Here is a 22,804-nt window from a genome sequence, read left to right as displayed (position 1 = left end):
GCATTTCACTAACCAAATTAGCAGAGACCGCAACCATTTCCCACGCACAGCCAACTTCGCGCCGCACACAGTTCAATGGCCGAACGGAAGCGCATAACGGATTCCCCACTGACAGCGCCATAACAGTTGGAGCACCAGCCATAAAGCCAATGATAAAGCAAATAATGTCGACTATGCAGTGCACGGTCGGCAATGGCGCCACCACACTGAGCTGTCACTTTGACGCAGTGCTAGTTTAGTACCCCATCGAAAAACGAAGTGTTCTGTGAATTCCAAAGCATAAGACACACAAAAATACATAAGGAATCAAGAAAATACGACATAAGTGACGAGAGAAGAGCAAAAATGAAACGATGGAAAATAACGCAACAGCAGTTAGTTAAGAAATTCTAAAGAATTTCAATCTACGCACGCAGTGAATGTGTCGAATTTGTGATTAATAAGTGAGAAAATTTAGAGTTCTGGCCAGAGCGAGCTAGCGAGCGAGCAAGCATTTAGAAGTGCCTATATAGGTAATTCGGTGAAAACGAAGTCGACCAAATAAGTAGCAGAGTAGCAAGTAGAAGAAGAAGCAGCAGCAGCAGCAGCACAGCGCACAACTAGAACAAGAGACTTAGTGAAGTGAAGTGAAACAAAGTGAGAGCAAGAAAAAAATAATAATAAAAGAAAATAAAGAACATCTAAAATCTAAAATGTGAAAACGCAAGTGAAATGAAATTTCCGAAGTTTTTTCCTACCAAAAACTATTTACAGTTAATTGCGCTAAACAACGACGACGTTGAACGAGGTGTACGTTGCCAAATGCGTTTAGGGCAAATATGTTTTGGGGGCTCGCAATACAATAGCAACAACATCCACAAAAACAACAACAACAACAGTGAATAACTGCAGTGGTCGTAAAGTTATCAGATTGGTACGGCGGAGGGGCGTCCACGGGGGCGAACTAGTGTGAGGATAGATGGATGTATAGGCGATAGAAGAAGAAGCACATCCGCAGTGCCAGAAGCAGAAAACGTCGACAGCCGTTTCTGCTCAAGCCAAAGTGCCGTATGCATGCATACATATGTGAATGTGCATTCTTCATTACAAACACACACACACACACACACACACACACACACATATATATAGAAATGCATACAAAGGCAAGTAGTTGTGTGTGACTGCGCATATGTTTGCTTGGCTGTACGTGTGAGGAATGCAAGAACAAAATTACATTCACAGTCAACTACAATATTCGTACAATAACAATTGAGGCTAGCAAGTAGCTGCAACCAAATCAAGCATAAATTGTTGGCACAGGCCATCAGCTAATAGCCATCAACGGCAGCAATAACCGCAGACCAAAAACAAAAACTCGATGGGGCGAAAGCAGTCAACAGCACCTTAAGCACACTCTCACTCACATATGTAGTGTGTGTGTGTGTTGTTGCTGTTGTTGTTGGCCTGTGACGTGCGAACAGCGAAAACGGGGTCGCCGCATACCGTTTAGCATTTAGACGCACTGTTGCTCAAACGCTCGACCAAAAACGCTCGCATTGTGGCCGTGTGGTCGGCGGGTCGGGCGCCCGTGTGGACGACGATCGGCCGGTCGAGCAGTGGCTGGCTGTCGCTCCTATGGTCTGCGCCACTGCGCGCCGTTAGTTTTATAAATAACGCAACTGCAATAACAAAACAAAAACAACAACAACTAAAGCGAACGCACTGCACTCGCTCGGTATTTGTTGCTTCTTGCCTCTTCATACTTTTTTTCTTTTCTTCTCTTTAATATTATTGTTATTATTATCGCTGTGCAGTTGCTGTTGTTGTTGTCATTACGCCGCCACAGTTGTTATTGTTGTTGTTATACATTTTTAAATATTCCACTGCAGTCTTCCAACGCAACGCAATAAGCAGCGTTGCGACCCACTGGCGAACGAGCACACGAACGCACTAACGAACAAGTGGCGTCAGCAGCACCGTTAGCTTCGACGTCAACGTCGGCAACCGCAATTGCATTTATGAGCGCGACTGCGTGTGCGTTGACTCCGCTTACGGCATACAAATTTTGGTATAAATGCAAGAAGTGCAGTGTTCTCTGCTGCTCTTCAACAGTCTCCTCCTCCACCTACTTCTTCTTCTGCCACTTCTTTCACTTGCCCACTTCTGCATATGCGGCCTGCTCGCTGCACTGTGAACGTAGCAACGCAAAGTTGTTGGTATTCAGTTGCGTGGAGAGCTGATAGCTTCGTCAACGGTGGCATCGTCTTTGTCATCGTCGGCACCGGCCGTGGCAGAAGGAGGTCACAGGAGCTTTCGGACACGAAAGTGTTCATGCGGCAAGCCGAAAGAAGACAATTTTAAAATCATATAAAATTTAGAAATGCGCTACAAAGGCGAGCGAAGAAGCGCTTAATTACATACATACAAACACAAGCGCATAAAGAATGCGAGAAGTGTGTTTGTGTGTGTAGTTGTACTGTGCTACGGACAGGTGCAAAGTAACAAATAGCGTGCAAAGCAGAATTAGAAAATGTACAATTGTTGCTATTACAGGTAAAAGCTGGTAAACAAAGCAGTGATTGTGGCGAAACAAAAGTAGCGGTGGAGCAATACAAAAGTGCGCAAAAGCAAAATAAATAAATAAATAATAGAGAAGAGTGTAAAAAGGCAAAGCGTAAAATATTTCAAGCTACACAAATAAGTGTATGTAAATAAAAATCACGAAAGAATAATTAAAGTTACTACAAAAGGCGAGAAGAATTGTTATAAAGAAGCGTGATAATATGAATTTCATTATGTTTGTGGTACTAAAAATTAAATAAAAAATTGAAAATTAGAAAAAATTTATATAAAATAAAATAAAAAAACAATAAAATATTTAAAATAAAAATTTAAATGCATAACAAAAATAAAACAAAAATGGCGCTCTAAAAATTTAATAAAAAATAGAAATTAGAAAAAAAATACAAAATAATTAAAAATAAAAAAAATTTAATAAAAAAATAAAAATTGAAATTGATTAAAAAAATAAAACAACAAAGCTTATAAAAAAAATTTAACTAAATAAATTTAAAAAATAAAATCATAAAAAATAAAACAAAATTAATAAATATAAAATCATAAAAATTTAAAATAATAATAAAAATAAAATTTAAAAAAATCCCTATAAAAATAAACACAAATTAAATTTAATAAAATATAAAAAATAAAAATATAGTATATTAAAAAAAACACACAAATTAAAAATAAAAGAATAAAAAATAAATTAAACAATAAAAATTTAAAAAAATCATAAAATATAAAAATAAATAAATGGACTCCAGTTGTCTAGTGCATAAAATAACTTAAAATTGTGTTGTATGCGTGATTACAAAAAATTATAAATATCAAAAAAATATGTGTAAAAAGCAAAAATCTTCAAGTGCTCCCAAAAATATCACTAAATCACCTACAACTATTAAATATAATTTTTATATATGCACATTTGTGTATACTGAACATACACATATGTGTATCTATAAGTGTTAAAGGGTTTTTAAGGGTTTTCTTCACACTTCTCAAAAATCACCGCGAATGTGAGTGCATAACGAAATCGAAATTAATTTATTTTATTTAAATATAAAAAGCAGGTTTGACAACAAAAGCGCAGACATCATCCAATACGACCAATGCGCGCATGTGAATTCTGATGAAATGAATGTCTTTGCGGTTGCTGTGAACGAGAAATGATTAAAGCAAACACTTATAAACACATATTAAGCAAAAAAATTCGTGGAAGATTATGAATATAAGCAAAACAATTGCGAAAATACGAATAAAATCTAAACAACTACAACAAAACAAGTGAACACGTCACCGTGAAGCGCAGCAAAGTACGAGTATAACAATTTGTGAATAACAACAATAGTGTAAAATACAGCAGCATTAAATAGTAAAAACTAAAACAATAATAATAATAATCAACAGGCGAGTGATCGAACAAGCAAGCAGTTTGAGTGTAAAATAATACAAAAACAAAAATAGAAAAAAATACTAATAAAATATAACAGAAAACAATCTTGTTTTATCAGTCATTACGCTCCGTACCGCGCCACATTTGCGTCCTCGTACCGCGTGCCGCCAAATACCGCATTGAAACTCGGCAGTAGTACCAAGCCGCGCGCATACACACACACACGCGCGCGCAATCGAAGCGCCATAACTAATACCAACAGCGGACCCCACAACAACACAACGCGCTCCAGCGCTTCGCATCTGAACGCCTTGCCGCGCACCGTTTCGTTGTCACCCAGTCGGCGTCGTGCCGTGTTGTCGCTTAACATTTGATTCTTATATTTAATAAGTATATTATTGCTTGCGCTTTGGTTTGTTTTATTTCTTTGCTGTGTACTTGTGTTTGCGCGCACACACACACACACACACACGCGCGCTCACCGCATTTTTTGCACGTTTTGCCTTTTGAACGCCGTTCGTGTCGCCAAGCGCGTTAGTGTAGAAAAAAGCGCGCGCGCCAATTTGTGAAAACGCCGTTTGAAAATTAAAGACGGAAAAGAAGGCGAGCACACAACGGAATTTCAATATTTAACTACCAGCGCAACACAACAAACTTATCGCAGCAACAGTTGTCAGCGCTGTAAAAATAACACTTTTACGAATATTCATATTTTAAGTGTAGCAGTGCTCTTGAAGTCGCAAGCTTCCATGTGAGTAACCACATACATACATACATACGAGTATATGCTCAGTGTTTTTCTAACTATTTGTTGGCATATAAACAGCTTCAACAGTCATCGCACCGCTTTTGCCATTTCACCCACGCATCATTAATTTTAATAGTCCAATATTTAATTTGTTTGTTCTTTGGTGTTGTTGGTGAAATGTGTTTTCCTAATTGCTTAGTAAAGCTGTCAATCGTTTAATGACTAACCCACATATATTATTTCACGAAACGTGATCAGCAGTTCTAGGTATTTTTCATAGACCTGCTAGCTTATTTCGTTTAAATACTGATTACCCTTGGCGGGTACTAATCATCTGAATCAATAAAGAAATCAAAAGGGAATATCGAAATCAATGACAGAATATAAAGGTTATGTAATTTGGAAATTGAAGAAAGAAGAGAACAGACAAAAGAGAAATATATGTATATATTTCAAGAAGAGGTATTGACTTATGATATGACCGAGATGATTAAATAATATCTTACCAAATCAGGGCCGAATTCATACTGTCAACTTCGAATATGTCTGTATATAACGGTGTACCTCATTTCGACGTTTTTAGTAATTTGTTTGACCTTAAAAGTGAGAACATTCTTTGAAGTGAGATCATTCTTATGTTATCAAACATAACTAGAAATCCCAAGTTGTTCTTATAGAGAGATCAAAGCTGTCAAATTATGTTTCTCCCGACTTCAAATATTTACAATCTAATGTTGTTTAGTTTCAGCCTTTTATAGATACCTTATTCATCTTTGATAGTATTCTGGAACATATCATTTGCGACACTCGACTTCTTGAATTTTTTTTTATACTAGACCAAAGCAAACTAAGTTTTTTGTTAGCCAAATCTTCATACAGTAATGAATATATGCCGCCAAAACTAATTTTCAAATCGGGCATAATCTCTCATATCGAACTTTTGCGACCAAATTAAGACAGAATCAATGTTTTTTGAACAAATTAACGATCTCGAACGACCCTAACGACCCTAACGATAGTCGTCCTATGATGAAATACCGTTAATTGCGTATTATAGAGTCAGCTGAGAGCGGTACGTCTAGTTATGGTTTTCCCTCCATCTTATAACGTCTCCAGCAACCTCACACCTTCACAGAGAGGCTAATAGGATGCCACTATCCATCGAAAGAGGATCTTCAATATCGAATAATCACAAGAGAGTATAAATTGTATTATTCATACAGAGAAATTGTTTTAAAAGAAGTTCGAAGTAATATCCTAAAAGTTCAAGTAGCGATTAATTGATCAACTTTTGCCTTGTTATTTCACAGCAACTCCCATGTTATTAACAGTATATTTTATTTATAATTATTGTAATAATTGCTTTAGTCTTACAGCTAATTTCAAAATGGCTGTATTTTCTCTGATACAAACCACAAATCCACAAAATTAAAACAAATTACTCACTGTTAACGGAAATCTCTTTGGTGATTTTTCGTCATAAAAATTTACAATTTACATTGAAATGTGCCAATTTCACTGCTCAAAATCTTATCGCCATTTAATGGCAGTACTGAGTGCAAAATTAGTGCGGGAATTCTACACTGTAACTTCTGATAACATGTATTACTCATGGAAATCTCCCTTTTTTACAGCGATTGAATTTTTAATTAGAATTTATAATTTGAAACTGAATATCAAATAATCACAAGAGAGAATAAAATGTATTATTCATACAGAGAAATTGTTAGTAATACGAACATTAAAAAAAATTAAATTAATGTAGGCATTTGCATTGCTTATGTGCTATAAATTGTATGTATCGGGTGGTCCAAATGTTGCTTATGAAATATATTTTACTTCATATTGACAGATATTTTGACATTTTTCGAATCCTCAGGAACAGACGAAGCACATTTTCATCTCGAACTCAATTGTAAGCGCAGAGTAGAACTTCTAAAATACAATACCTGACCAGAAACGAATGCATTTTCCAATAGGTTCATCACTGGTTCAGCCTCTCTGCTGTCAAATGTCATTTTTTTATCAAAAATATATATCATATTGGTTGAGAAGACAGAAATTTCTTATATTTTAATTATTAAATTGAAGTTAAACAGCCATATGGACCACCCTGTTTGTATTCATGAAAAAAGTATAATTGTTTAATCAGCAAACGGCTTTTTACAACAGCAACAAGCAAAGTGTGTGCAATTGCTTATTTTAACACGCCCTCCTCAGTCCACAGTTCACCTACCGCCTTCACCCTTTCTCTTTTCATTATCACAGCGGCATGAGTGTGTGAGTACGCGCAAAAGAATTCTTTGCGCTTATTTTTACCCAAATCCATCTATCAAATAGCAAGCCTATCTAAATTTAGCAAACTCTCTTGTGGCAAAACCTAAAATTGGCTCCTCAGCCGACGATTTGTTTATCGCACCCAGCCGCTTGGCCTGAACTCCGCGTATACATTTATACATACATACACTCGCATGCAGGCGAGTACAGCGCAAAGAGCAATAGCAAAATCGTGCTGCGAGCATTGCGCTTCCCCACTCCGCTGGGCTATCGCCTGCTCCGTTGATCTTTCGCCAAAGTGTTGAGTTGTTTTCGCGCGCCATTTCATATTTATTTAAATGAAATTACATTGACACTACTGCTGTTGTTTTTGTTGCTGTCATTAACTGCTTATTTGCGAAGTGTGCTGAAGTGTTGTTTCATATTTATTATTGGACTGCACTCTTTGACACAACAACAATAGCGAAAGAACTCAAGTTTTATATATAACGGTCACCGTGGATATGACCTCTCCCTCCAAGAGGCTTTATATACATATCTTGAAACCACGATGAGATCATTTCCTTTGAGGAAATCGAATCATAACCACATTTCCCTACCTTAGGGGAATAATGTTTGACACTACCAAAAGTTCAATATGCCCAAAGAATTACGTAAGTGACTTCAATTCTAACTGCGGATACTGATATCTCTCTCGTGTGGATATGTTAAACATTATACAATGGTCCACTTAGTGTACCATCTCCTCATAATCGGTTAAAATGCGACCCAGTAACGAATGTTGAATTCACTGACCAAATTAAAAAATAAATAAGAAACAAATAACATTTAATTTTTGGCTGCATCCGAAACTAGCTTTTCCTTATTTGTTTTATTTGTGTTTGATTTTTATTGTTTTTGGTATGTTATTTTCAATTGTGAGTTGTTGTTCTGCATATTGAAATAGTAGTTCAAAAGCGGCAAATGAACTTGTTTCTCTGATTCTGCATTTACCGTACGCGTTTGAACAACTGAGCCACGAAGTATTTGAATTTCTTAACAGCTTAGTTTAATGACGTCAAACGTGTCTTCTTCTTCTTCTTATGCTGCTTGAATGGCGTTCGACAATGAGCGTTGGTGCAGGTAGTGGAGAGTTTCCAGCGTTATTTTTGGATAAAGTAACTTTCGTTTGCCATCTTAATTTAGTTATTCAATAGAAACTTATTTTTGAAACCTGTTTCTAAAACGCAACATTTGGCACAAGAGACCTGAACACACATTCGTGTGAGTGTTTTGGCAAATCATTCTAATTTAGTATTTATATTTAGAAAAAATAAAAAGTGAGACGGGTTTGCTGTGAGCATAAGATAAAGAACACAAGAAGCTAGAAGTGAGTTTTAGTATTCTACAGACTTCATATTAGAGACGAAATATTTATGAAAGAAATAAAGAGTAAAATAACTAATGCCCGAAGCAACTAAAGTGCTGCTGGACCCACAAGCAAAGACTAAACAGTGAGATTTATAAATTAATGTTTCAAAATCCAGTCAAGAGTAATAAACTGCTGATAGGTTTGGTAGATAACAGCAGCTTGGGACTTATGTACCATCTGGACACTATATATAAAACCTGTCCTCACATCAGAGCTCAAGTTTCCTGAAGAAACTAAATGAACCCACGCGCAAATGAGTTCCGAGTAATTAAGTGGGTATCTAGCCTCGACCCTGAGATACTCTATGATACTGAGAACCTCTTTTTCTGAAAAGTAAAATCATTTCGGTTGTTTCGAATTGTCACTTTCTAAATGAAGAATATGCTGGTGAAAAAAGTAGGGCACGGGCAAAGGTAGACAATTGAGTACTTCTAAATAGAGATCTATATAGAATTAGAACTCTTAAAACTAAAGCAAAATTTCCAAAACTTTATTATGGATTATATAATATATATATATAAATATACATATACAGTATTAGAAGTACCATACTTCCAAACATATTCACCTATAATACGCCTCACAGTTTTCACCCAATATACACTCATATGAATAAACCAGTAGGCGAATGATAAGATCGTGTGTAGAAAACAGTGCCAGGAAATCATATCAACGCACACATACGTCTACACATATATTCCATATATTTCCCTCCAAAAATACGCATTTGCTTTAATTAATTGTTCCATTTGACTCATCTGCCTTATCAGTGTTACGGTTTATGGAAGTGAGTCGACATTAAAGCAGTAAAACATTATACAGATAATAAGTCGGTATACAAATGTACGTACGTACATACGTTTGTAGAGATATAGAGATATCAACATTGTATTGCTAAACATCTGAGGCGAAAAGCGAAGTACTTAACACCAAATTGCCGAAAGATTAGAAGTGAAAGAACCCAAAACAATTTAAAGGCAAACGTTTTTAGTTTTATGCCAGATGTGGAAATTTTTGGTAAAATAATGGGAATTTATTTGAGTAAATATCCATTGTTGCATAAACTCGGTATTCATGGACATTTTGGGGTTTAGCAATGATCACCAGAAGTAAAGACCGTATAAAATATGCCATTCGTAGACACAGAGTAGAGCTTTATTAATCGCTTCGACATTTCACCTCTTTATTTGAATCGAAATCAGCTTTCAGGCAGATAGTCACGTGACAATTAAATATTATATAAAGTACGAAAAGATAAGGCGTTGGTTCCTGAAGAGTAGTCTTGTGACTGGGTTACCACCTACTGTAGATAAGCTCTCAAATATTTACAAAATCTCATTCCAAACTTCACTACTTCTTTCTAACTGACCTCACACACGCATTTCTAAAAACAAAAGATTTTTCCATTCCACGCATTTCACAGCCACAGCTTTTTAAACATTTTTAATTAGGAATGTAAGCTCAGTACAAAATCTTATCACTTAACTGATAAAAGCTGCGAAAAGTTTAATCTTCGAACAAATCTCACAATAAACACAGCGCACACTCGTATTTACCAACAAACACTTATGTTTGAACCACACATAGATATACTATATACATTTATATATATAAGTAAATATATGTATGCTTAGCGAACTAACCAACTGTTCAGCTCTCAAGCGGCAGCCAACATGTCTGCCACACAACAAACAAAGAAATAATATAAAATACATATTAAAAGAAAAATTTCCAAAAAAACCACCAATCACGCGAAATTCTTTAGCAAATCTATACTATGCGCCTACATATATACGATACATATGTGTATACAGTATATAGAAAAGCATGTAAATATTGTTGCAACAAAAATGTAAGGAAAACACTGGCGTTGCGTGAATTTCCCAGCAACGCCAAATATTTGTGGCATTTATGCGCCTCGCTGCCTGCCCGTCCGTTGAATTGTTCACAGGCGGCAAAAGTGCCAGCGCAGTTACCCAGCTGACGCACACAGTCACACACCAACAGCAACAGCAACGCCACAACCACATCCGCAGCCGTAGCCGTTCGCAGAGTCAGCGGCACCATTTGTTGCCACGTGTGCGTGAAGCGAATGCATTGGCGTTGTGGGAGTTGCGTGCGCCTCACACGGCAAATGTATGCCAAATCTGTCCAGGCGAAAATTCCATTCAAGAGTTCTAAATGTGTGTCTGTATATGTCTTTGTGAGTGTGTATGACTGTGTGTTTATTTTCTTCTTGCTTTCAATTTCGGTGTGTGTGTATGTGGTGCATACTTAGAATTTTGAAGATGTGCACAAATCTAAATATAGCGGCACAGGGTTGACTAACCTTTTGTGTGTAAGTACTATCTGCATACATAAACACACATACATCTATAAATGATTGCATAGCTTTCTATGTACACATACTACTTTACATTCAGAAGTTGGGAAATAAGCAATCGATTGGTTAGTTGGATTTTTAAATGGCATTTTTTTCATCTATGTTTGTATAACATTTGCTACGCCAGCATAGTTTCGAGGTTATACACGCCGTCTTTAAGAACTGAGAGTCATCACGTTGCTTTCATTGATTATTTTTTACTCAATGGAATAGAAGAAGGAAATTGTTGGTGGATGTGCAGCTCGCTAAAGTTGAACAACGAGGTCACATCGTCATAAATTCGAAGTGAGGACATAGCGAAGATACTACTACAAATTAGCTCAATGAGCTATATTTGAATGAAGTTCGAGAGTTTTCGAATAGCTTTTAATCCAATAAGCCAAAGGTGAACGTTAGTATTTTCACTGACGTATCGAAAAGTTGGAACGCGGTTTGAGTGGGAGTTTTCTGTAAAGAGTTTTCCAAAAACATAATTTCGGAAAACCAGATCACTATAATGTCTCTGTGTCTTTCAAACAGAAGTGTCTGCAATTAAGGTAGTTGAAGTGTAGCCTCCTTCAGGGAGGTGGGTATCCACTCTAATAGTAAAGCGGCCCTGAACTCGCTGAATGTATGCATAAAGATAATTAGGGAAAGTTTAAGGTCAATATTCATAACATCAAGCTATTTCACTATCAGCGAAATCATTAGGAACTGCAGAGCGGAAGAGCTCGCTAGAAAAGGCAACCGTCCGAGCACTAGATCACAGAGTGGAAGGCAAGAGGTCGGCTAAACTACTTGCACTTAAAAATGTTGATGCAAATCGAGAGAATTTGTCTGAATGAACATTAACAGCCTCATAAAATTTCTGATACGGTTCAAAGCGCTTCGGCGATATATAAGTGTCTTCTTTGTGATCCATACTCAAGAGTCTTTTGACAACACAATGAGCCGGTGTCATTAGCTGTCCAATTTAAATACATAGCAACACCTGTCGCGACGGTCAGCCTTTGAACCTAACATACTTTATCTAAATCTGATAAAATGATAACTAACGGCATTTCACTTCTCTGTTAATTGTTCTATCCTTAAGTTTCTAGTTCAGAATTCCAGAATTTAAGCTTCACCACAAACTCGAGTTTAAGGTTTTGTGTTTACTACTGCCAAGGGTTCTCAATAGTGTGTATTCTGTATTTCAGATTAGAGTTTAATGATCAGCAATAATAGGTCCATAAATTGGGCTAAGTTGTACAAGACAGTTATTTTAACCATAAAATCCGCCCAATGAATCCAAAATGAATTTAATTTTACATTATAAAAATACGCAATATTTATAAAATCACGCACGCAAAATGCGTAGATACCTGTTTCCAACCGTGTTGCCTTGTACGAAACTCACGGCTTGAGCGAATATTTTACATAAAAACGTCATTTAATTAAAATACGAATAAATTCTTTGCCTTCTTTGACACCAATAAACGCACACAATACATACACACAAATGCGTATTTACATATATTAGCCAAAAATAGACACAGTAATAGCATTATTGCGGGGAACGGCTGAAGTATCCGCAACAGTTGCTAGGCCAAACAACGCCCGCCCGCCGCTCGCAAGCCATTTACAGACGCAGAATTTAATTATAAGTATTGTAACCTATTAAAATTTTAAGATTCTTTACACGGTCACAACCATATTGGGTTTAATTGTCGCTGCGCTTCCACATTTTATTCAACGCTTGCATTACTCATTTTCACCTTTGCCTCCATCATCATACTCACGAAAAACTTTCGCATTCTCCGTCTAATAAATTAATATTATTTTTGTTCTCTCTTTTACCTTTATCAACACTCTTCGCAATAACACACGACGAATATAAAAAATTTATTAAACAATGGAAATGCAAATCAAAATCACAACAACAACGCCACTACAATGATGAAAACAATACTCAAATTCATATGGATGTTTGATGAAACATTGTGCCGCCACCAACGCCGCATACACTTGTCGACGCCCTCGCACGAAACTCCCGCCGACGCACCAATACACCGTCGATATTCGTGGAATCTCCGATTTGCATGCTTCGCAATTTTCCATTGGCTCTTCGCATGGTTACGTTACGTATTGCGAACCGTGTGTTCGTTTTTGTTATCAATGCGTCGGTTGTTGTCGTGCGGTACGGATGTGCGGATGTGCTTGTGCGGCGTCGTCGGTCGGTCATTGTTCGCCTGCTGTCATCGAAACAAAACAACTTCGATCAACATTATGCCGGCTTCCGCACGTCTGGTATTGACGTTTTCACAAGCAGTACAACAGCGCAGACAAGTGGACCTAATCTAGTAGAGGGAAGCGGCACACGACAGACGCACGCGTTTGTCCCATAGCGGTAACGCCAACAACAACAGCAGCAGCTGCAGTAACAATATCCGCCGAGCTAACATAGCCAAAAGAGCCAACAACGACGACGACGACGACAAATCAGCAGTGAGCGAAGCATTAAAAACAATAACAACAACATGGCAAATCCGCGCAAATTTAGTGAGAAAATCGCATTACAGAAGCAGCGCCAGCAAGAGGGCACCGCTGAGTTCGAGCGTATTATGAAAGAGGTTTACGCAACCAAAATGGATGAGACCCAAGCGAATCAGAAGATATTGGAATGCTGTTTGGTAAATACTGACATCGGCAGCAATCACACCACCAATGCCAGTTTGGTAAGCGCCGCCGGTATAGGCGGAGGTGGCAGTGGTGGCGGAGGTGGAGGAGGCGGGGTAGTTAACACTGCGGATGGCGGTGCTGCCGGCAATAGTGGTGGCGCAGCAAATGCCACCGGCAGTGGCAGCGGTGGGGCCTCACCGGACGGCACACACAATACCAATTCACGTGAGTCTCGAGGGCGCAGCGTTGGCGTCGGACCGATGCGTCGTCCCTCCGAGCGCAAACAAGATCGTTCGCCATATGGCAGCAGCGCTGCCGTCGCTACCGGCATGAATGCGGGCATGAGCAACAACGCGTACCTTAGTCCGCCAATGGATAGCAGTTGGCGTCGCTCCAACTCGGACTCGGCTCTTCATCAGACGCTGAATATGGCAGTGGCGGCAGAGGGTGGCTTCGGTCCAGGCGGTGGCATGGGCGGTATGGGAGATATGAGCGCGCTGCACGCCAATTACCAGCATCACAATCAACGATCTCATTCGCCAAATATTGGCCGCAGCTTCAGTCCACAAGCACAAAGACGGAAAGGTCAGATGCTGCATCATCAGCAACAGCAACAGCAGCAGCAACAACACTTACACCATAGTCAGCAGCAACTACATTTGCAGCAGCAACATCAACAGTTGCAGCACAACTTTCAGCAGCAGCTGCAACAACAACATATGCATCAGCAACAAGCACAACAGCAACATGTCCAGCAGCACCATGCGCAACAGCCAGCGAGTAGCGTTAGCCAACAGCAACAGCAACATCCGCAACAATTCAATCCCAAGTATACTAACTGCAATATGCCAATAAATAGTCTATTCAAATCGCTGCAAGAGCAAACACTGGCGCTCGCCAACACCGGTTCGTTGCCAGACCTAACGTCATTGCATTACTCGCCCGCACAACAACAACTACTGCATCAGCAGCAACAGCAAACGCTATCGCCTATCCTGTCTCCGCACAACAATGGACGCGAGCGCGATCAGTCCTCGAGTCCCTTCAGTCCGACTGGTGGCAATGGCGTAGGTGGTGGCCCACCGTCGCCATACCAGCAGCAACAACACTCGCCTACGTCAGCCGCCAACACACCTACAGCAGCGCAAACGTCGCCGCATTTATCATTCACAAATCTCGCCGTTCAGTCGCCTACCGGCAACGGTTCCAATACACAAAATGCCGCACAAACCGGTACATTCACCAACCTGCCTACACTGGGTGGCGCCAGTTCGACGGGCAATCTTACCGAATATCGACAGCCATTGAATCCACCAAGTCCGGGCTCCTCACCTGGCTTGCTAACATCCGTCTCGGGCAATGATGTGGTACACATCAGCGCGCCAGCCAGTCCAATTCGGCATCCGCAGGCCGGCATGATCGGATCCAGTATGCAGCCCTACAATGAGAAGAATATGCAGACCTTCGATCGTTACTCACCTGCATTAGCTGGAGGTGCGCCAGAAAACGCCGGCTTCAATAGTCTCAACTCGTCGTTCCATAATCACTTTGAGCAGTTCACGCTAGGCGACAGTAATTCCTCACCCGAGCAGCAGCAGCAGTTACAGCAACACTTTCAGCAACAGCGTCAACAACAACAACAGCAGCAGCAACAGAATAGCTTTACCACAATAGATTTCGAAGATTTTGTCAGTGGTGGCAATGGATCGCCTTATTCGCAGTCCCTGACGCAGAGCAAACAATTGGACTTTAGCGATCTAACGGGTGTTTCAAGCTCTACGGCGACGACGACGACGCAAAGTAGTAGAGGTGGTAACACCAATAATGGCGGCAACACCAGCAATAACAACAACACACACCAAGCGACACGCATACTCTCACACCAAATGCTGAATAACAATGGTGCCGGTGTGGGCAACAATACCAACAGTAACCCAACAACAAATGGTCCCTGTCGCATCAGTAACAACAATGTGAATCTTACGCAAGCGAATGAAGTGAACTCTTCACCGATACCCTCACCGTTAGGCTGCCTGCCGTCACCGTCTTCACCGCTACCGATTCCTATAAATGCGCAATCGCCGCATCACCAACACCAACAGTTATCGCTATCGTTGCATTCACATTCGGCCCAACCATCACCGCATCACTCTCCCCTGCATTCGCCGCACCACGCCTCCCCATTATCATCCTCCTCACCGGGCATAACAACGCTGACGAGTGGAGTTTCGCCTGCGCAACATATGGGCGGTAATGGCACAAATAATGCGTCGGCGCATCACAACCAGCATCAGCAAGCGTCACAACACCATCAACAGTCGCAACACCAGCACCAGCACCATCACCACCCTCACCAACAGCATCACCATCATCATCAACAGAATCATGCCAATACACCGACCAACACCAATATACCGGCGATCATCTTCTCCGACTATTCGTCGCAAGAGATCTTCGATACGCTCGATTTGGATTTGAGTCAAATGGACCAGACTGCGCTAGATCTGCTAGGGGATCAGAACTCGATCATGATTGCCGATCCAACAATCGAGGACAGTTTTCGTAAAGACCTTAACTGATACTATGAGGAGGCTGTTGCAGCTATTGAGAGTGGCGTACTGCTCGACGATACCTTCGATCCGCTGGGGCCCATAGTCGACGTCGCTGATGTACTGGGCAATCCGCTGGCGGATACAACAAAGTGCAAAACAGAGGACGACACAACCGACACAGCTACAAATACAGCAACACTAACAACAACAGCAACGGCAACAGCAACAGCGACCACCGTCGAAGACGCAAACAACACCCTACCCATCACACTCAACCTCAGCGACCAAGACAATGTCGAAGACGAGCTGAACAATGTCGACGACAACATAAGCATCGGTCTCGGCATCGGTATCGGCTTGGGCATTGACGGTGACGACGATGGGAACAATGGTGATGTGGAAGACTTCTTCTTCTAAATTGCGCTAATTTAGACGACGGAGGTCAGGTGGTCAATAAGCGGGGTCCGTCACGAAGGTGGCCAAAGGCACAGTGAAAAAACAACCGTTTACAGCGTCCGTCGAATGGAATGACGCCGACAGCGGTTAACGGGAATGACGCACACAGTTAAACACAAAACACGCTCAAGCCGACATACAAACAACCATACATACACATACATATGTAGCGAGTGGTATGTTTGTATGCGTTGGATCTGAAGTACACGCGCAAGCAACAGTGGTAGCAACAGCTTTTAAATCTCTAAGCAGTAGTTAGGACTCTAAATGAAATATACAAACGTAAATACCTAAAAATATATATATACGTATATAAAGATATACATACATGCAAAGAAATGTGTTTACATACATTCAAATGTACATACATACATATGTAAAATAAAACAGTTTAAGTGGCTGCGGAGCATTTGTTGAAGACAAAGCAAAGTGCAAATTGAGTTGTAAGACAAAATTGAGTTACATAATGCCATTTGCCTTAGCCGGAGTGGGCGGTTTTTGAAGTTCAGGCTTTAGGAGTCGAGTCGGAGGCAGAAGCTTTCTGATTGCGTGTTACACTTTTAACGCGCTTAATGAGCTTTTAAGTTCACTTAACGGTTTTATTGAATTATTCTTTTTTTTTTTGAATTCCCTACCAGTGCTGTGGATATGATATAGGAGGCGTTGATTGGTTCGCCAGTTGGTTAGAGTGTGTTAAATTTACATTTTAGTATCTTAGTTATTTCTTATAAACAAAAAAAAAAAGGTATACCGAATCGTTTTATACACCTCGAAGCTTTTGAACAGTACCACAAGAGACGGCCAGTTTGATTTTCGTATACCATAAGGCAATCACGCCCGTCACGTGACATGTCAAATAGATCCATTGTTAACTCAACGCTACTATTAGCTGCTTAATTTGAGATTCTGGGTAAGAAAGGTGATGGAAAGCTTTGATTAATTTCTTAAATTCGAATAAATTTGAGCACTATGTAGCGTCTTCTGGGCACCTATTCTGTATCTCGATTCGAAAGTTAATTCTATTCGAATTTCATATTCGACTCGAATTGATTTTGGCATTCTGTAAAAAAATCGGATTTAGCTATTGAATATTCGAAAGTTCTACCACCCTGTGCCAGAATTTTTTAATGCTAAATGAAAAAATAAAATAGAGTAGTGTGGAAATTATTGACGAAAAGGATTGCTTCTTATCTATAGTATAATATGTTATAAAACTCATTAAAGTACCTAAATTTTTCAAAACATTTTCTTCCTACAACTCATAAGCTATCGAATATTTTATACGAAACTCGAGTACATTTGACAATTAAATTCGAACTACATAATTGCAAATATTCGTAATTCGGATTTGGATTCGGAAATGCGAAAATAGAGTTACCGAATACAAAAAATTCGAATTTGAGAAAATTCATTTTCGAATCGAGATATAGAATAGGGCCCCAGTTTTCAAAACAAAAGCAAAACTGTTTTTATAGGAGCACAGTTAGTCTGTCAAGATTATGTTACAATAGCCAAAATGAAATACATTTAGGAAAACGAATTCTTGCATACAAATATAAAGAAGATAAATCTCTTCAATGGAAAAGTTTCTTCCTCCTTAGATGGTCTTATTATCTTACTTCTGATTAGGTATTCTTATTGGGTATATATTGTTTTAGTTAGTATAAGGCTAAAACACAGTGAACTGCGGGACAGTTTAACATAATCGCGAGAGGACAAGCGTGCTCAAGAGATGACAGCATAAATGCTACATTCTCTCTTTTCTTTCAAACAGAAAATAATTAAGTTAACAGTTGAGACGCTAAAGAGACTAGAAAATTCAAGAAAAAATTCCTTAAAACTTAAAGCAACAACCAAAATTGTTAAGTGTCTTCAAATAATTAGCCCAATTAGTGCTCAACACCAATAAAAAATCCGCTTCACCACAATTATTACCAGTTTTTTGTTGTTGTTCCGTTGTAAGCAAACGTCAATCAAAGCGGAAATTGTCCAGCACACACGCGTCCTTGAAGGACCGCCAAACAGAAATACACATTTACAAGAATTAAGTGGTATTACTTAAGTAAATATGTATGTGTGCGTTCGTGTGCTGTCGCTGCAGGATGTTTCAAATGCGTACGAGCACAACAATTGACTGTCATACGCGGCAAGCGGCAAGCGACAGGCGACCGGCAAGCAAGGAAGCGTCGCAACATGAAAGAAACCGGAAACTCAATTAGTCGTACAACTCAATGCGACGGCTCACTCGTCCGGATGCTACCGACAAGCTCCCTTAAGTGTAGTTTTTATGTAATAAATAATAATATTTCGTTCTATGCCGATTTACGTTTCCATTTTACTTTTACCGACTGCAGGCGCCATTGTGTAGGGAATACAAAACAAATACATGACGCTTATGGTGATTAATTTCCATTTCAGACACACACATACAGTTATACAATAATAATGCTTTGCACTTATGATTACAAGTAATTGTCATTTCGACATTTATCTTCTAGATTTAATTTCGTTGTGCGTTTGCAGCATATTTTTTCGGGGTTTTTGTTATTTTTGCAATGCCTAGTGCGTAAGCGTGTAGAAATGTGACGCCTTTTTTTACTAGAAATTCACTTAAAGTGTCAAATTTGAAGTATTTTCGAATATGCAAAAACAAAATATGAATTTAAGTAAATATTGCACAATATTTTTGAATGCAACAATTGCTTACAAGTGTAGCGGTAATTTATTGCATGAATGCGTGATTAAGCTGTAGCGAAATATATAACTTTAACGGAGCAATAAGTGAAAAGCAGAAAATTCAAAAGTAAATCATAATTAAATCTAACCTCAAAAAATGTTAAAATAAGTGAATGAATTGAACTTCACAAGCAACAACCATACATATACAGCATACCCAAGTAATAAAAATGGAATAAATAAATATATATTGATATATATAGCGAAAATCAGCAGAGTACATACATACATATATACAATATTTACAAAGAATATCATATTAAAAACAATTTGAAAATCTCGCCGTTAGCAAATTATTACAAAAACAAAAAAAAATATATACAGCACCTACAACAACAATAACGTGTAATAAATATTTAAGCTACGATCTGTACTACAAACACACATACATACACATATATATATATTTGAAATCCGTGCACACAACTAATTGCATAATTACAATAATTCGAGTCATTTAATTAAAGCATGTTTATCTTGTGCCTCTCCACTACTATGCTCCCCTCCGCGCTCAATTAATTATACAAATTTAAAGCAAAACTCAAAAAAAACAAATGCAAAAAAACAAAAACAAAAAGTAATTACAATAAAATAATAGTAAAATAACTGTGACTTGCAGTTTAGCGCCAAAGCTTTTCGTTTCAATTATACTTACTTAGAAAAATATTTTTAAAAAATATTAAAAAAAAATTAGAAAAATAAAAAAAATAAATAAAAACGTACAGTGTTTATGTATAGAGCAAAAGACGTTAAACTTCGTACCCAAATCGCGCAAATATACACCACATACTGGCAGCGTTGTATAAATACACACACACACATGCATATTTAAATATTAAATATTTGTTAAAAAAATATAGTCTAACATGTCGTTGCAAGCAAATGGAATAATTACTTTTTGCAATAATTGTTCGTACTCTACAACTCCGCACTCCCGTAAGTGTTAAGTCAGCAAAACTTCTTAAGCCACACAGCGTGTATTCACTTAAATAACTGTCAGTGGTTTTTGTTGCAATTTTCGAATTATTTTTTTTTTCGTTTTTTGTTCTTCTCTAAACTTGTTCATATACTTAATACAGTGTAATAGATTTAACACTTTTTATTTTTAAATAAATTAGAAAATGTAATTTTTAAGCATATTTGACTACTTTACTAAAGTTTGAACAACATTTGATAGAGGAAAATATTTTTGAAATATTTTAATATTATTTTTTTTTATGAAATCATTTTGAAATATTTAATATTTTTTTCTAACATTTTTTTTTATAAAAAATTAATTTTTATAGATATTTTTTAATTTTATATATTTTTTCATAAAAAAAAAATATAAAAATAAACTTTTATGAGCACGTTTAAATTATAGTGCAGTTTTAAGTGATTTTATTAAGCGCCTTACTACTTGAAAGTTCTTAAATTATAATTCTTATTGACACTTGTTCCAAATCTTATGCAATCCAGAGCTTTCACTACTGTCCTGTCTTATACTAGGTGAATATAAAACAGCTGTAGACAATTACAGTTACTTTCGTATTACATTAACAATACCAGCTGTCTAACAGTTTTAACGCAAAGCTTTTATGAAAGCTTAAGCTGAGCTTTCACATAAATTTTGATTTTGGATTTTTGAAAATAAAAATATTTAATTTTTTTTCTAAAGAAACATCAAGCTTTTTTTACTAAACAATAAAAAAAAATCTAAGTAAGTTTTAGAAAAAAAAAAATTAAAAACTAAAATTTGAAAAACAGGTTTATTGAAAAATATGTTTTTTTGGAATTGTTGAAAAAAAAAATATTATTGAGTGTTTTTGAATTTTTTTTTCTAAAGCATAACATACCAGCTTTTTTACTAAACAATAAAAAAAATCTAAAAAAGTTTTACCAAACAAAATTTTAAAAACACGTTTATTGAAAAATATTTTTTTTGGAATTGTTGAAAAAAAAGATATTTTGAGTGTTCCAGGCGTAGAAACTATTCGGATTTCGAGTTTACATATTTTTTTGTGATTTTTCGAAATTAAAAAAAAAATTATTTTATGAATTAAAAAAAATATATATTTTGAGTGCTCTAGTCGTATGAAGTAAATAATAAAAAAAAAAAAGTTTCTTTAAAAATAATTAAAACAAAAAATGTATATTATATTTCTTTAAACTAGTCCAAAAACCAGTTATCAGCTTATAAATATGAGCTTTATAATTTTGTTTATCGGCCAGAAATACTTTATTATGGCCAATGTGCCTTTCAATTTAAAATTATTTTTTAATTAATAAAATTTTTTTTAATTTTAATTTCTTAATTAATTACTTTACTGCTGGCAAATGTTGTTCAAACCTTAGCTTGCACTCGATTTCGATAAGTAAAATTTAAGCAAATAAATATTTAAAAATTAAATAAAAATTAAGAAAAAGTAAAAAATAAAAATTCTTAAAATTAAACAAAAAGCCTGAAGTTAATTTATTACTAATTAATATATACATATACACATTATTATAATTATATAATTGTATAAATGGATATAAGCGACTTTTAAATTTTTTTATTAATTATACAAACGAAGCATGAAAAGAACGAGTTGAAACCCTAAATCAATTGATGTACCTAGCATTAAATTTTAAAACTTAAAAAAATATATATATACATATAATAATATAAATTTTGACTCACAAAAAGATTTAAATATGTTTAATGTAATGTAAAATGGTGGATTAGTAATAAAAACAACAACAAACCAAATGAACATAACTTGGGTATGCGCATAAGTTGCTAAAGTAATTGTTGCTAATAAAAATTATAATAAAAATTAAACAGTTATGTGAGTGTAAATGTTAAATGGAAACTGATCTGTTAGATAAATAAATGAGGAATACAAAGAGCCAACGCTGAATATATTTACATATGTCGATGGGGAATGCATATAGATTTGTGAAAGCAAAATATGTGCGTATGTATATAATATATGATATATATACATGTATATATATATGTAATAAATTTATAAAATTTAAAATTAAAATTACAAAAAAAAACTGAACTCTTTAAGAAGCAAACAAAATCTAAATTTACGGTATGTACCCTTAAATGTAAATGTAATAACACACCGTTATTTGTTTCAAATAAATCTTTAATTATATTTAAACAAAAAAATCTAAATGTAAATAAGTTGTGCTGAATCTACTTATTTGGTTTTGCTTTTTGCAGTGGCACGAAATGGTAAGTTAAATTAAAATTAAGTTTTAGGCCCATAGAAGTCTCAGTGCTGAAGAGGTGAGTACGTGCAACAGGCAGCTTATTAATTATTAAACGAGTAATTATATTAATTCAGGCAGTGGGTGTTAAGAGTTTCATTCGATCGATTTTTGCTTGCTCATACGCCACGTGCACCACCGCCAATCAACCAACCCACACTCGGGCATAAAATTATGCTAATACCAACTTAATTTACGAGAGTGTTATAAAAATCCAAAAAAAACGCCAATAAATGCTACTCAAATATAGTGTAGGGAGTGTAACTAACTCGCTGATATATGTACATAAGATAATAGCATAATTAAAATTATTGGTTTTAGCTGGACTTTTTTAGGTTATGTGTTAAATGTTAGAAGAATGTGTTTTACTAAAATATATTATACGTGAATAATTTGTAGAAATATTCGTAAAAATATGCATATA

The 22,804-nt window shown here is 36.9% G+C and overlaps 1 protein-coding gene across 1 annotated transcript; it reads left to right on the top strand.

Annotated features, from left to right (window-relative positions):
* Positions 1-209: 209 nt before the first annotated feature.
* Positions 210-22,285, top strand: LOC105213088 (neurogenic protein mastermind). The gene is made up of 3 exons (XM_054228567.1): positions 210-636; positions 3,609-4,685; positions 13,044-22,285. The coding sequence occupies exon 3, from the start codon at positions 13,252-13,254 to the stop codon at positions 15,970-15,972; it is 2,721 nt and encodes a 906-aa protein (XP_054084542.1). The 5' UTR covers positions 210-636; positions 3,609-4,685; positions 13,044-13,251; the 3' UTR covers positions 15,973-22,285.
* The last annotated feature ends 519 nt before the right edge of the window (positions 22,286-22,804 follow it).

This window comes from Zeugodacus cucurbitae, chromosome 4, assembly GCF_028554725.1.
Source record: "Zeugodacus cucurbitae isolate PBARC_wt_2022May chromosome 4, idZeuCucr1.2, whole genome shotgun sequence".
Classification (NCBI taxonomy): Eukaryota; Metazoa; Arthropoda; class Insecta; order Diptera; family Tephritidae; genus Zeugodacus; species Zeugodacus cucurbitae.
The sequence above is the reverse complement of the archived record's forward strand: the minus strand, read 5'-3'. Positions and strand labels throughout refer to the sequence as shown.